The sequence below is a fragment of the Clavelina lepadiformis genome, chromosome 3 (genome assembly GCF_947623445.1).
Source record: "Clavelina lepadiformis chromosome 3, kaClaLepa1.1, whole genome shotgun sequence".
NCBI lineage: Eukaryota > Metazoa > Chordata > Ascidiacea > Aplousobranchia > Clavelinidae > Clavelina > Clavelina lepadiformis.
The window spans coordinates 24,118,965-24,131,705 of NC_135242.1; the positions used below are offsets into that span (position 1 = coordinate 24,118,965).

General features: G+C 37.3%; 1 protein-coding gene across 2 annotated transcripts; it reads right to left on the reverse strand.

Annotated features, from left to right (window-relative positions):
* Window positions 1-362: 362 nt before the first annotated feature.
* LOC143450440 (DNA repair protein RAD50-like) lies at window positions 363-10,298 on the reverse strand. Of its 2 annotated transcripts, none has more exons than XM_076950999.1 (25): window positions 10,102-10,298; window positions 9,767-9,877; window positions 9,165-9,280; window positions 7,856-8,041; window positions 7,494-7,626; window positions 7,085-7,297; window positions 6,748-6,901; window positions 6,554-6,652; window positions 6,263-6,354; window positions 6,059-6,190; window positions 5,819-5,899; window positions 5,367-5,518; window positions 5,077-5,274; window positions 4,912-4,996; window positions 4,683-4,803; window positions 4,520-4,608; window positions 4,256-4,392; window positions 4,011-4,182; window positions 3,721-3,834; window positions 3,521-3,648; window positions 2,793-2,921; window positions 2,336-2,517; window positions 2,016-2,149; window positions 1,805-1,938; window positions 363-1,093 (listed from the first exon to the last, which is right to left on the reverse strand). In XM_076950999.1, exons 1-25 carry the CDS (start codon window positions 10,222-10,224, stop codon window positions 820-822), a joined length of 3,489 nt encoding a protein of 1,162 aa, XP_076807114.1. In that variant the 5' UTR covers window positions 10,225-10,298; the 3' UTR covers window positions 363-819. The 2 variants fall into 2 exon arrangements, with proteins under 2 accessions (XP_076807114.1, XP_076807113.1); XM_076950998.1 differs by having other exon boundaries at window positions 4,912-5,008.
* Window positions 10,299-12,741: the final 2,443 nt, after the last annotated feature.

Consider the following 12,741-nt stretch of genomic DNA (forward strand, 5'->3'; position numbering starts at 1 on the left):
TACTCCACTTTAAGCGACGTTCGTTAATGGATAATTTTTTGATATAAAATGGCAACTAACATTGCCTTGTTGACTTTGCGACGAGAAATTTTTTATTTGCACATCGATTCATTATTAAATTGAGATTTGGAGATTTATTACGACAGGCGTCTACTATGTGTAAATATTTTTTCAACTCAGCTTCAAACGGTATTTACTGATATTGTTTTTAGTGCCATGGTTACTGACATTGCCTTAGTGATGTTGCCAGCAGATTACAAAAGAACTTCAAAGCTGGCCTGTTTACTAGACAAACTATTCCTTCGATAACTTCGCTGCTCTTGCACAATAAATCTGTCAAACGGTAAACATAAAATGCAAAGCTGCATGTATGGCTTATCTTTCCCATAAAGTTGCATCAATAACTTGTATCAACTCGTAATATTTTACAACATGCACACAAATTTCTTTCTGGCTTTGATTTTTTCAACTTTATGCGTAATTAAAACCATTTTCTTTTTATACACACACTGCTGTGGCAATCACTTACTGCTCCCGTTGCGGCGTTGCCCATATGCCCAAGATGATGATCCAAATCAACCGTTTGGTTCAGGTGTAAAATCGCAAAAGTTAGGGGCAAACACTAAAACAGTTTGATCTTATAGTAAGATTTGCCAGTAAGTAAACCAGACAACACATTTTCCAATCACTATAAATATAAGATACTGCTAACCTCTTATTTTATCAATTTTTCACAAAATTTTTTCAAAATCTTTTTGATCAAGCTCTGACCTCTGCACTTTTGCTTAGGTGACTATGAAATCTCAAATAAAGTATTTTCTATTTCAAAGCATAATTTTTATCGATGTTTTCCGCAATATTTCTGACGTCATCATTGTTTTGGTCATCACCCGGTCGATCGTCATCAGATTCGTCATCATGTTCGAAAATTCGTGATATGAGACACCTGGTGATGTGCGAATGGGAATTCTTCTTCCTAACCCGGAAGTAATGATCCACGTAGCGGGACTTTCCCAGCAGATCAACGAAATTCTCATCGTGAGTGATGACGAGTAACTGGAAGTTGCGTTGGTCGGATCGAAGGTCTATGATGCTGGATACAACATGCTGGTAATTAAACACTGTTCTTCAGGGCCGCTTAAAGCGTGACCCGCACAAACAAATTTTGCGGCCATCGAGCTAACTTGCAATTTGGGTTGATGTAATTGTCTGCCAAGTAGGGATGTGCGGCGAGGAAGATTATTCTGGTTCGTGCGAACCGGAATATCATGAAGGTCGACACGAACGAATCCCGAATATATTCGTATTAGAACCGAAAAATAAAATTTCATCCAAAAGTTGTCACGTCTTGCTTGTAACATGACGTAATCAATAGTCAAATTGCTTTTTTTAAAGTAGTGTTTAAAAAACGACCGAAAATGCAAAATCGTTAGCAAAACGACTTTCATTGCAATTATTTCTGACTCTATTTTAGCTTCGTCGGGAAACTAAATCATCATTTGTTTACCAAAGTCAGTAAATATATAAGTAATATTGTATTCGGCTTCGCCATTGCTGGTATTCGTGTTCGCCCGAATCTTCCACAAAGACGATATTCGGCGAATCTATTCGGGTTTGGGTTCGTATCGGCCCATTCCTACTACCAAGGCACAAAAATAGTGCAATGTGGCTCATGCACTTAAAACTTTAAAACTTTGGGCAGATTTGCTCTACTTCGAATTTTACCATGAAATTGCACAAATTGTAAATGATCGAGAAAATTGTTTAACTCTTACATCAAGTAGCCAACTTATGGAAAACTCACTTAATCAAAGATTGAGCCAAATTTGCGATGTTTTCTTTGTCCAAGTTGGTGGTAGGCTCATCCAAGGCAAGAACCCCACAATTCCTGCAAAATTGCTGCGCCAATGCCAGTCGAATTATTATCGAGGTCAGTACCTAAAACATCACACAAGCATCTAGTTCATCAATCGTACATTTGCCAGTCTGGTTATCCAGTTCAAGTGGAAACTTACTTTTTGCCCTGCGCTGCAGCGCCCACGCATGTCCATTTCAACACCATCCGAAAACATGACGACACGATAATTGAAGACGCGACGTTTAGAAGGACCTGTGTCGCCACTACTCACTATTTGTATGTAGTCGATGTCTGATTGAAAATGACATGGATTAATGACAAACAAACAAATTATTGGCTGGTTTGATTTGTGTATTTTAGGTTAAAGTTACAATGCAATGAAGACCTTGTTTAGACTAGGCCTACATACACTTTTGATTAGAATATTGCTCTGAGTTTCTGTTGATTGGTTTTGACATAGATACAAAAGCTTCTGACCTTTACCGCTGTAAGTCTCCTGCCAAAGTTCTTTCATGGTTTTATTGATTTCGTCCATTTTGATTTTGTGATATTTCAAGATTGCCTTGTCGAGCGCTTTGTAATATTTCTCAAGATCTTCGCTTGCCATAGACAACAAAGTGGACTTAATCAGACATTCCTTGTAATTCTCATCGGCAAACCTGAGTTAATATTTACAGCATTAGTGTACGAAAGTTTTAATTGCGCAATCTTCTGTTTTATCAAATCATTGCAGATAGCTTGATGTGAAAAAACCCCAAACGCCTTTTACTCAGTGGTTCCCAACCTGGAGACGACGAGTTATACTTTAATGTCTTATAAACAGCCTGTTAAATAACAATTTTGAACTTTCGGGTCCGCCAGAAAGGAATTATTGCAGCTAGGGGTCCACAAATATACAGTAGGAGAAGGATGGAACCATCGTCCTAAATCTTACTTGTACTCGCGTCTGTCAAGTTCACTTTTCAGTTCGTTTAATCTTTCCCGCTGATGAAGTTTTCTTTCATTTCCACGTTGATGTTGGTTGTTTAATTGGTGCCACTTCGTCTCCAAGTTTGCGATTTCTCTGTTGACATAAGGAAGAAATAATCTAAAGACATGAATAAACAATAAAAGGACACAAGGGACAAAGCGGGCATGAATGCTCACAATGATCCATGCAACGGGTTACAGTTTGCTGTACGATAGTTTTTCTCAAACGTTCATGGTGACCCTGTGACTTTACAGTGACCCTCAAAAACCGTGGCCCTTGTTCATCAATAAAAACTGTAGATCGTTGATTGCAAACACTTTTTACTCCACTACTGCGTGTATAGCCGCCTTCGCGCCGCCAATTTTGCAGAGCAACCACAAGCTCAAAATCGTGAGAAACTTGAGTTCCGCTTTGGATCGATTTCCCCTACTATTACACTACAGCTCACTGGCACTCGATATCTGATCGTGGCCCCAGGAGAACGCCCCAAAGACCTCCCAGGGGAGCCATTCGACCCCGGTTGAGAAACCCAGCTATACGAGGTGGAAACTGCCGGACTTTCGAAACGTCCAGCCCTGGTTGACTTACTAGTTTGCAAAATTATAAAAAATAATAATGTATACGGAGTTTCTCGAAATTTTGCCATAAACATAATATTTTGGACTTAAACATATTAGAAAGTATATTCCTACCCAGCTATACTGTCAGGGTTTCTTTTTTTAAGTTGATTTTCTTTCCGTTTTATCTCAGCTTTGATTTCTTCAATTTCTTTTGAAATTTCACAAAGATTCAAGTTGTCTTCGACATTACGTTTGTCAACCTGATATAGACATCATATAATATGCAGTTATTTGCTTGTGAAAGTGAAACAGAAGTTGGAACTGAAACCTACATCGAAATTTGCAATGTCTTTGTTTAATGACTTGATTTCATTTTCCAACTCTTGTTTCCTAGTTGTAGATGATTCGAGAGATTGTTTGTATTTCAACTCCGAGCCTTCCAGTTCCTATGAATCATAAACCGCTTTACAAACGAGTTCAACATTCAAAACTCTTCCATCATAATCACTTACAAAGAAGGGATAAAAATACTAGCTATAAAATGAAAATATTACACATGTTGTCTTAGTCTACAATTTGTAGGTCGAACGTACATTTTTGTCTCAATAAGAAACGAGGATACCTTCAGTTTTCTGTGAAGTTGTTTCTTAAGGAAAACTTTAACATTGAGCACTAACGAAGTTAAATTTTCTTGTTTCAATTTGAGCTGCTTTTCTTCAGAATTAAGCTTCTTGCTTATGACGTCACGTTCCTCTGCAGCAGCTTCTTTCAATGTCTCCAATTCTTTTACTTTTCTATTTGTTACAACAAAGCAAAACTTAATTCAATGTTTGTATTAGGTTGTTACATTGTCTGTATTTACTGTACGTTTCAAGAGTCGGTAAAGTTCTCTGAGATTCTCCGATTCGTGAGGAGAGCGATGAAATAGACCTCTTTAGACTTTCTTCTTCGTTTATGAGGCGACTGTAGCTGTCCATTTCTTGCGATAACTTAAGTTTTAATTCCTGAAAAATAGAAAAGTGTTTCTACTTGCATCGTACTGCGCCAACAAACCGATATGCAGCAGGAATAAAACGCAGACAACTTAGAATTCAACATTTGATTTAGCCGGTAAAAGCCTAAAGACCTCACCCATGCTGTCAGAAGATTTTCTTTCTGTTGAAATATTGATTCTTTGAATTTAGCTATGGAGTCTCTTGTTTTCTGTAGAGCTTCCTCCACTAAATAAACACGTAGTTTAAGAACAACGTCATAAACCCATCCATAGAACAAATACAATCTCAACTTCTCTCACCGTTGTCGTATTCCTCCTGCAAGCTCTTTCTTTCTCGCAAAATACTATCGAGGGATTTTGTTGGATCCGGCAAACCTCTTCTCAGATCTTCGATTTCGTTCTTGATAATTTCGATGTCCTCCTTGAAATAACATAGTTTTAGTCCAGCAAAGATGAAAGAAGATCAAACAGAACTCGCTCAATCAAATAAAATCCACGCGAGATGAAAACTAATACTGAGCTGACTAACTTTTTGCAGGGCATAGACAACAAACGATCTTGCCGCTCTCTCTTCAGTGCAAAGTCGGCGAAGTTTTTCTTCCAGCAGTTTCTCACTTTTATTATTACTTCATATAATTATAATTATAATCAATTATGTTTTTCGCAAACCATCCCAAACTTGTCATATGTTTACCTTGTTTGTATTAACTCCATTCTGACGCTATCGATTTCTCTGTCTTTTTCTAACATCCATGACGTCAATTGTTCATATTTCATAGAGTGGAGGTTAAATCCTGGTCTTGAAGAGGACGATGCTTGGAGTTTCCTCTTCGTGTTGTCCAGCGATTGCTCCTTTTTCTTCAGGTACTTGGAGAGAAATTCAAGTTTAGATCTGGATAGAATAAAATATATATTTAAACAGCGTTAATCATAACATAAACGATTGAGTAAAATCTTGCAACACCAAGAAATATGTTCTCTTACCTCACAGCGATTGATTCTATGGCTTTACTCAGAACATCCTCCTGAGAAAGAATCTTTTCCTTAAGATCGCTTCTTTCAACTTCTAAATACAGCAAACGTCTTTCTTCTTCATCGACGGAGTTCCTTGCTTCAGTTTCTGCTAAGTCATTTTTCTACAAACATATGTTTCAAGAGGAATCTGTGTAACTCGGTGTTACCGCGACCATCCTAAGTTTATCACAGACCTGTTATTACTAAATTTGAAAACGTTATTATCCAACAACATATATAGATCGAAAAGACTGCGTAATAATTAAATAAAAAAAAGTCCAGTTTGTTATCAAAATAAAACAAACATATCGTTCTGTCAACTTAAAATTTACTTATTGTAGAAATATGCAAAACTATTGGCTGAATTTTCACCAAACAATTCATTTGAAGGAATCAAATACAACGTCTTGGCCGATAATTACCGCTTTTTCAAATTTGTGAGACGCAGCTTCCAAGTCTGTTGCGTGCTCCGAAGACTTAATGCATTCCAAATCTTTCTTTACCTAAAGATAAATATATATGTCTATTCTTAATATTTTTAGAAATTAGACAAAAAATATGCAAGTTTAAGTTTACTCAAAGCATTGAATGTGGTTAAGTTCTTGCATAATAAAGTGTTAAAAATGCAGTGTTACAGTGATTTGTATTTTTTATTTAAAAACCTTTTCTAGATTTTTTTCATATTCTTGGAGGTTACTCTTCTTTTGCGCAATCCCCTCTTCAAGTCTCACCGCCTCATGACTCTGAGCCAAGAAGTCCTGTTCTCTGGACTTCAACTTGGTTTCGATCTTGGTCTGAAAGTGAACAACAGGATTTAAACATTGGTTTAGTTATAACATGAATGTGTTCTATGTCACAGTTCGCACCTTCTCAGCTTCTAGTTCTTTGATATATTTTTCTGCAAATGAATTAAACTGATTTTCAAATAGAGAAGCTTCGTCTTCAGAAATATTTGAATCTAAATTCCAAGAAGTCATTTCAACATTCATTTACAGTATGTTACGTTATCATTTACAGTGAAACAGCTAAGTTATATGTTAAATATAACTTATGATACATTTGTAGTGCATAAACATTTGCTATGCTACGTAATTGGGAAGTTTTTCGTACAATTTATACTCCTTAGTCTATTTATAAAACAGACGGCACTAAAATACCTGGTATCGAAATGTTGTGTTCTTGAGCGTAACTCTTAATCTTTTCATCTCTATCTCGTTTAATATTTGCTGCTTGTTTTTGTTCCTGTTCTAACCTTCCTGGAGTGAATTAGAAATAGTTTTAAATATCTTTTGAAGCTTCCAACCGATGTGTTTGTTGTTGTGTTGTTTTAGTGACTGTGATCACAATTTACCACGCATTGCGGAGATCGTGTTGAAGGTTGAGTGTATTTTATCGATCTTCTGTCCATGGGATTCTAATTCATTTTCGCACAAATTACGACTTTCTTCCTTCCTTTTTAAAGTGTTCAGCGCTTTGTCTTGGATTTGTTTCAACTCGTAACGGCTCTGACAAGGGAGATAACAACTGTTTTTAAGTACTTAACGGTATGTCCGTTTAGTTTAATTCAATGGTAATCGTAAATTTCGGAGTTAAAAGTCATGCTATGGTGAATAATTTAAAATATTAGATAGAGAGTTGGAGATTGTCTTTAAAAATCAAAGATAATAAAACCTTACAACAAAAGAAACCTTTTTAATTTCTTGTTTTATTCCTGATTGCAGTTGATTTCTATGTGTAGTCTTCTCCTGCTCTCGTGCCTTTAATGACGTCAGCTCTTCTTCTGTTCTGCTTACATCATCGTTCTTCGCGCGCAATTCACGCAATTTGATTTCGATCGGTCCGATGTCATCGGAAATCTTTTGAAGTGACATCATTTCCTCTTTCGCTTCCTTCTCAGCTTCCTGTTGAAATCCAAACAAAGTTAGCAAATATTACCATAAACATCATATATTCTATATAGTGTGTGATTGTAACTTATAATATTAGGCTAATCGGAACTTTCGTGAATAACTTTATCTGGCCTTACTTGCAATATTATAACTCCCTCTACACTTAAAATAGCAAAAATATTTTTTGATTAGAAATAAAGATGCTGACTTTCAATTTGTTGGCAATTTCTATGCTTTTGTCGCGATTATTAACAAAAAATTCCAGTTTAGCCTTTTCGCGATCTACTTCAATCTTCTGACTTTTCTCGATATTGCGAATTTCTTCCAGCGCTTTCATGTACCTTTAATGGAAAAATGACAAAAGAATGTCATTAAATTAACATAAAATTGTACTGATAAGAATGATATGTTTTAGAAACACACTATATTCAAACTTTGAATTCCCAACGACGACAAAAAGTAAATTAAGCAATCTTACACGGCTATAATCACGACACAAGATATTATGGGGCAGAGTTAGGAACAAAACTTAAACTCCATTTTCGAAAAATAATAAAAATTTCCTATCACCTGGTCGCCGCAAAAATTTCATCGAATTTTTCCTTCACTGTTTTACCGGTTCCTAGAGGCCACGTCGAATCCTCTTGGTGGCAGAAGACCACGTGATTAAGAACAGCCTCTGATACGCCGAGTGACGTCACCATCTCTAGATCAAGGTCGGCTGATCTTCTGTAAGACACGAGTGGTCTTCCATGGCTGCGTAAAAAGCTCGCGTTAAAAGTGTCCGATGAAGGTGGAAGCGCACGACTTACACTTCACACCAGAGGGCGGTAAACAGGGTGGGAAAGCTGGTTGGTTAAAACAAGGATAATAAGATAATCTTAGAACTTGGGGTAATTCTTTGAAGCCGGATATAGGTCGCGGGTGATAACAAGAACGTGACACGGAAATAACGACGCAAGCCTTAGATAAGAAACATGTATATTTAAATTTACAGATAAAGATAAAAGATGTAACGGTGTTTAAGGTTTGCAACTGCGTTTTAAAACGTTTAAAGCAAAACTTGCAATGCTCTGTCTTAAATTATGATGCCGGATGCTGATCTTATGTTCACCGATCTTTTGTTTGAAAACAATTGTGTCGTGTCGATCAAGCTTGCATACGTCACCATCTACACTGGGTAGTTCGTTACTTTCTCATTTGCAACAGCCATGGAAAGTTGAAATTTTCACACACATTTTAAATCTAACAACAACTTTAACTTTGTAAATATTGTTTGCGGGTAATCAAGCACAGAAAAGCGTGAAAGAATGAAGATTTAAATCGTCAACCAAATCAATGTTGTCGCGAAATATCAGAATGGCGTCTACTTGCACTTCGCTACGACATAAAAACGTGACGTCATGTGACGAAGCAAAGGTGAATAAAACGCTTATACTCGTTTTCTGCGCTACGTTAGACAACCAACTGGTATCGACCATTCATTCCATCATTATTGCGCTGCAACAGCCAAGCAGGTCTGTTGCACTCAATGTTCCCTCTAATTTTTCACGAGTCTGAGCAAACACACTAACTCCCTGAGCGGTCCCTTGGACCACTGTGAGCAACATCAGACGTGCCACGTGCGCACTGTGGCCATTATTATGCGTTTATTTTATTTTCAATTCAGGTTGGATTTTTTTCTTGTGCGCAGCACAGATTTTCTGTGCGCGAAGACCGTGTCAGTAGTGCGCATTTGCGCACGCGCGCAGCTTAGAGGGAACATTGGTTGCACTTACAGGGATTGTTTTGAGCCTGAAGGTTGGATGAATTTGCCTAAAATGTCTGATCCTACCACTGGTTGTCCAACCCATGTTTTAATTCACTGTAATATACTCACCGATTTATGACCCCGTCGGTTATCCGCGTTTGAACTTTTTTCCCTCTCTGCTCAGCCGTGACGTGTCTCTCCACTTCAAGCCTCGCTCCATCTACGTCACGACAGCGTAATTTGACCTGACAAGTGCATAATAACTCGTCATTCAGCGGTTCTTCACACGCGCTATTATACAGTAATTAATGCTTTGTCGAACATGGGATGGGCCAGGTTGTCGTTTTCAATCTTATTCGATAAAGCAATAAAGCTTGGGCTTGATGGTGGAGCTAATTGTTTATTGTTACAGCGATACCAATATACTCAGTTTTAAGCCATTGGCTTTTGTTGCTTTTCAACCGTTTATTGATGGTTTGTAGGATTTTTTCCATTTGATTTGCTGTAACAGGATTAGCGATTTGTTTTCTACAATCAACAGCCAACACGATACGCTAACCGACTAAACCTGGACTTTTCACAACGGTTTCACCAAGAGTTTACTATAGGACGCATGTTTTATTAGAATTTTATGTGATATCTCTGCCCAGTAGGCGAAACTTTACTTTTGATGTAGGGAATTTCCCTAATCTGATACATTTCGTTTAAGTTAACGTCATTTGAAAACTCACATTTGCTGAAACTTGTTTTGTTTCCGTCAGCTTTGGATCGTGAATGAAATCCTCGTTTTTAATGCAAGGCTTCTTTCCTATTGTGACGTATTTCAAACATTCGATGATGGTCTGAAATTGACCAAAAAAGAGGCTGATTTTACTATTTCCCAATTCTTGTTTTATGCGCTTCTGAAAGTAGTGTTCAGTGCTTACCAGTTACAGTTAAATTGCTCACCAACTATTAATCAATCCACTTTATGTGTCTTAGGTACCTGCAACTACTAGTTGATGAAATATTCCGATTAAATAACGAAATACTCAAAACTTTTTATGATGAAAAAATATTTTCTAACCGTTTTTCCAGCTCCGTTCGGTCCCACTAGTAAGGTCAAAGGTCGTTGAAATTCCATGACCTCTTCACTTTCCGCTCCAAACGACCTAATTCCACAAATTGACAACTTTTCGATCATTGCCATTGTGACGTTAGCTGATTATAGCTATACCTGTCAATTGTATGAGTTCATGATCAAAACAAAACTTAAAATCAGTACAAGCTGAGAATAAAACAATTCCATGTGTTTCATTTTGTAATTTTACATTATTCAGCAACAGTTCAGTGGCTTTGCTACGCCAAAATTTTTAACCCGGCCTAATTCATCTTTCTAACGGCTGCAAATCTTGAGATTTTGTAGAAAAAAAGCCAATTTGCTTGTTTAGTAGGGATGTGCCGCAAGGAAGATTATTCGGGTTCGTGCGAACCCGAATATCATGAAGGTCGACACGAACGAATCCCGAATCTATTCGTATTAGAACCAAACAATAAAATTCCCTTCAAAAGTTGTCAAGTCTTGCTTGTAACATGACGTAATCGATAAACAAATCGCTTTCTTTCGAAAAATAGTGTTAAAAAAACGATCGAAAATGTAAAATCGTTAGGAAAACGACCTTCATTGTAAGTACTGCTGACTCTAGTTTAGCATTGTCGGGAAACTAGATCATCATTTTTTACGAAAGTCAGTAAATTTATAAGTAATATTGTATTCGGCTTCGCCATTGTTGGTATTCGTGTTCCCCCAAATCTTCCATAAAGACGATATTCGGCGAATCTATTCGGGTTTGGGTTCGCATCGGCCCATCCCTATTGAGGCTATTGTATAGGTTTTGTCATCTAAGTTACCTGCGGTATGCAGAACTTATATTATAAGCTGGCTAAACGTTTGAAATTCGAAATCACAAAAATCAAAGTGTACAAATCTCGACGAAGCTAAAACTAACCGAAAATAAAACACAATACTGTACAACAAACTGTTTTCAATAGCGAAAACCAATGGTCGAGTAGTAAAACCATAGATGATCTGTGACGTAACACTGTAGGAAACTGAGTGGGCGTAATAAAGACCGACCTAATAATTGAACGTCTGCTCGTAAAAGCGAGAAATAAAATTATCGATTGTCCAAATCTTAGAAATTTGGACTCCCCCCCTGGCTACGTCTATGTAACAACTATAGCAATTGCGACCAATTTCTGTCTTTCTTGGCTTGCAGCGCGGCTCATCTTGAAACGAATGCGACGATTTGTGCCTGTGCCCAATCTTCTTGAAACAACTTAATCCACCAAACTTGAAGCTTACTACACTAAGCTTGCTGGTTGGTCACGCCTCGAAGTACACTGGGTACAGTTAAATGCATTGAAGAGAAAAAAATCACCCAGTTTACTGCATAGTCAACAAATATATAATTTGTTCGTCGGATTCAGTTCAAGTCGACAATTGCGACAAACAATCAAATGTCTCTGAAAGCTGATTTCGATTTTTGCTCAGTAGTCTTTTGTACTTACAAGTGAGTTCAAATCTTTTTTATATAGGTTGTTATGCGATTAGCCTATTTAGTTTATCACGGCATGACACTTCCTGCTGTAGCAATATGCTGTCAAGCGTGACGCTCAGTCGAGTGTATGAGTGACGTAACCATTGAACCGAAAAGCGCGCGACAATTTTGAATATCTCTATTTTATCAATTTCATTTGTTTTCCTCAGTTCTTTCTATTTTTGATTGCACTGCACTACAATTTTGCAAAGTTAGTAACTTACATGAATTATTACGTTTTAAGATTAGGTCTGTCACCTACCTGTACACACTCGTACAGTGCACTCTACCTATACTACACTGCTCTCTGGCAAATAGAATTTTTGTTTGTCTAACTCAGGAAATTGTTCAATCGATCGCAAGCTTGGTTGACGTCAAACAGACCTACAATTGACAGGAGATAAATTCCTCTGTTGATTCAGCCTAAAATCTTCGAAACGTAGCCTAATATTCTTGGATGGCTTTCTATTAATTTCTCTGCGTCTACTGTGAGATAGACTTAACGTTTGCTTAATAATTCCAAGAATTGTGAAAGAGACAGTACCGTTATATTGGTTTCTGCTGTGTGTAGTTGGGTTCTTGTTTGTAGCACAGATAATAATAAAGCTCAGAAGTAATTTACTTCTATCCCCGTTCTACTTCCGAAAACTTTAAAGTTAACACTAGAAGGACGGGACGCGTCAATTGACGCATTTTCAACCTAAGTGCATGTATAACTTTTAAGTGAGGCATCGCACAACCGTGATATTTCCTGACTTTTCCTACATTAGTGTTAGGTAACTAACCCATGAATATGAAGTTTTTATTTTACCGGTAGAGATAATTAACGTGGTCACTACCTAGTCCTAGAAGGACGGGGTGCGTCAATTGACGCTTTGTCACTTCACAGTACAAAAACCAGTTCTCCCAATAGAGAGCAGTGTTTTGTTTCTGCTGATAATTAATTACATGTTTATCGAATTAGGTCACAGCTGCCAGCACAGGGGTGTAACAAACGTGTTGACAAACTATGCAAGTCGACTTTTCCGCAAAACAGAGTAGTTTCGTCACAAGCGCAGCCTAATATCAGAATTTTTGAAGTTTATCGAAGCGTAAGTGTAGTAAGAGTTTCTTAGTTAGATAAATTA

Excerpts from the sequence above, each read along its gene's own strand:
- LOC143450440 (XM_076950998.1), bottom strand. The coding sequence starts at position 10,224 with ATGGCAATGATCGAAAAGTTGTCAATTTGTGGAATTAGGTCGTTTGGA. Across the intron at positions 5,275-5,366 it reads ATAGAATCAATCGCTGTGAG|ATCTAAACTTGAATTTCTCT; the intron begins GTAAGAGAACAT and ends TATTCTATCCAG. Across the intron at positions 4,393-4,519 it reads AAAATCTTCTGACAGCATGG|GAATTAAAACTTAAGTTATC; the intron begins GTGAGGTCTTTA and ends TCTATTTTTCAG.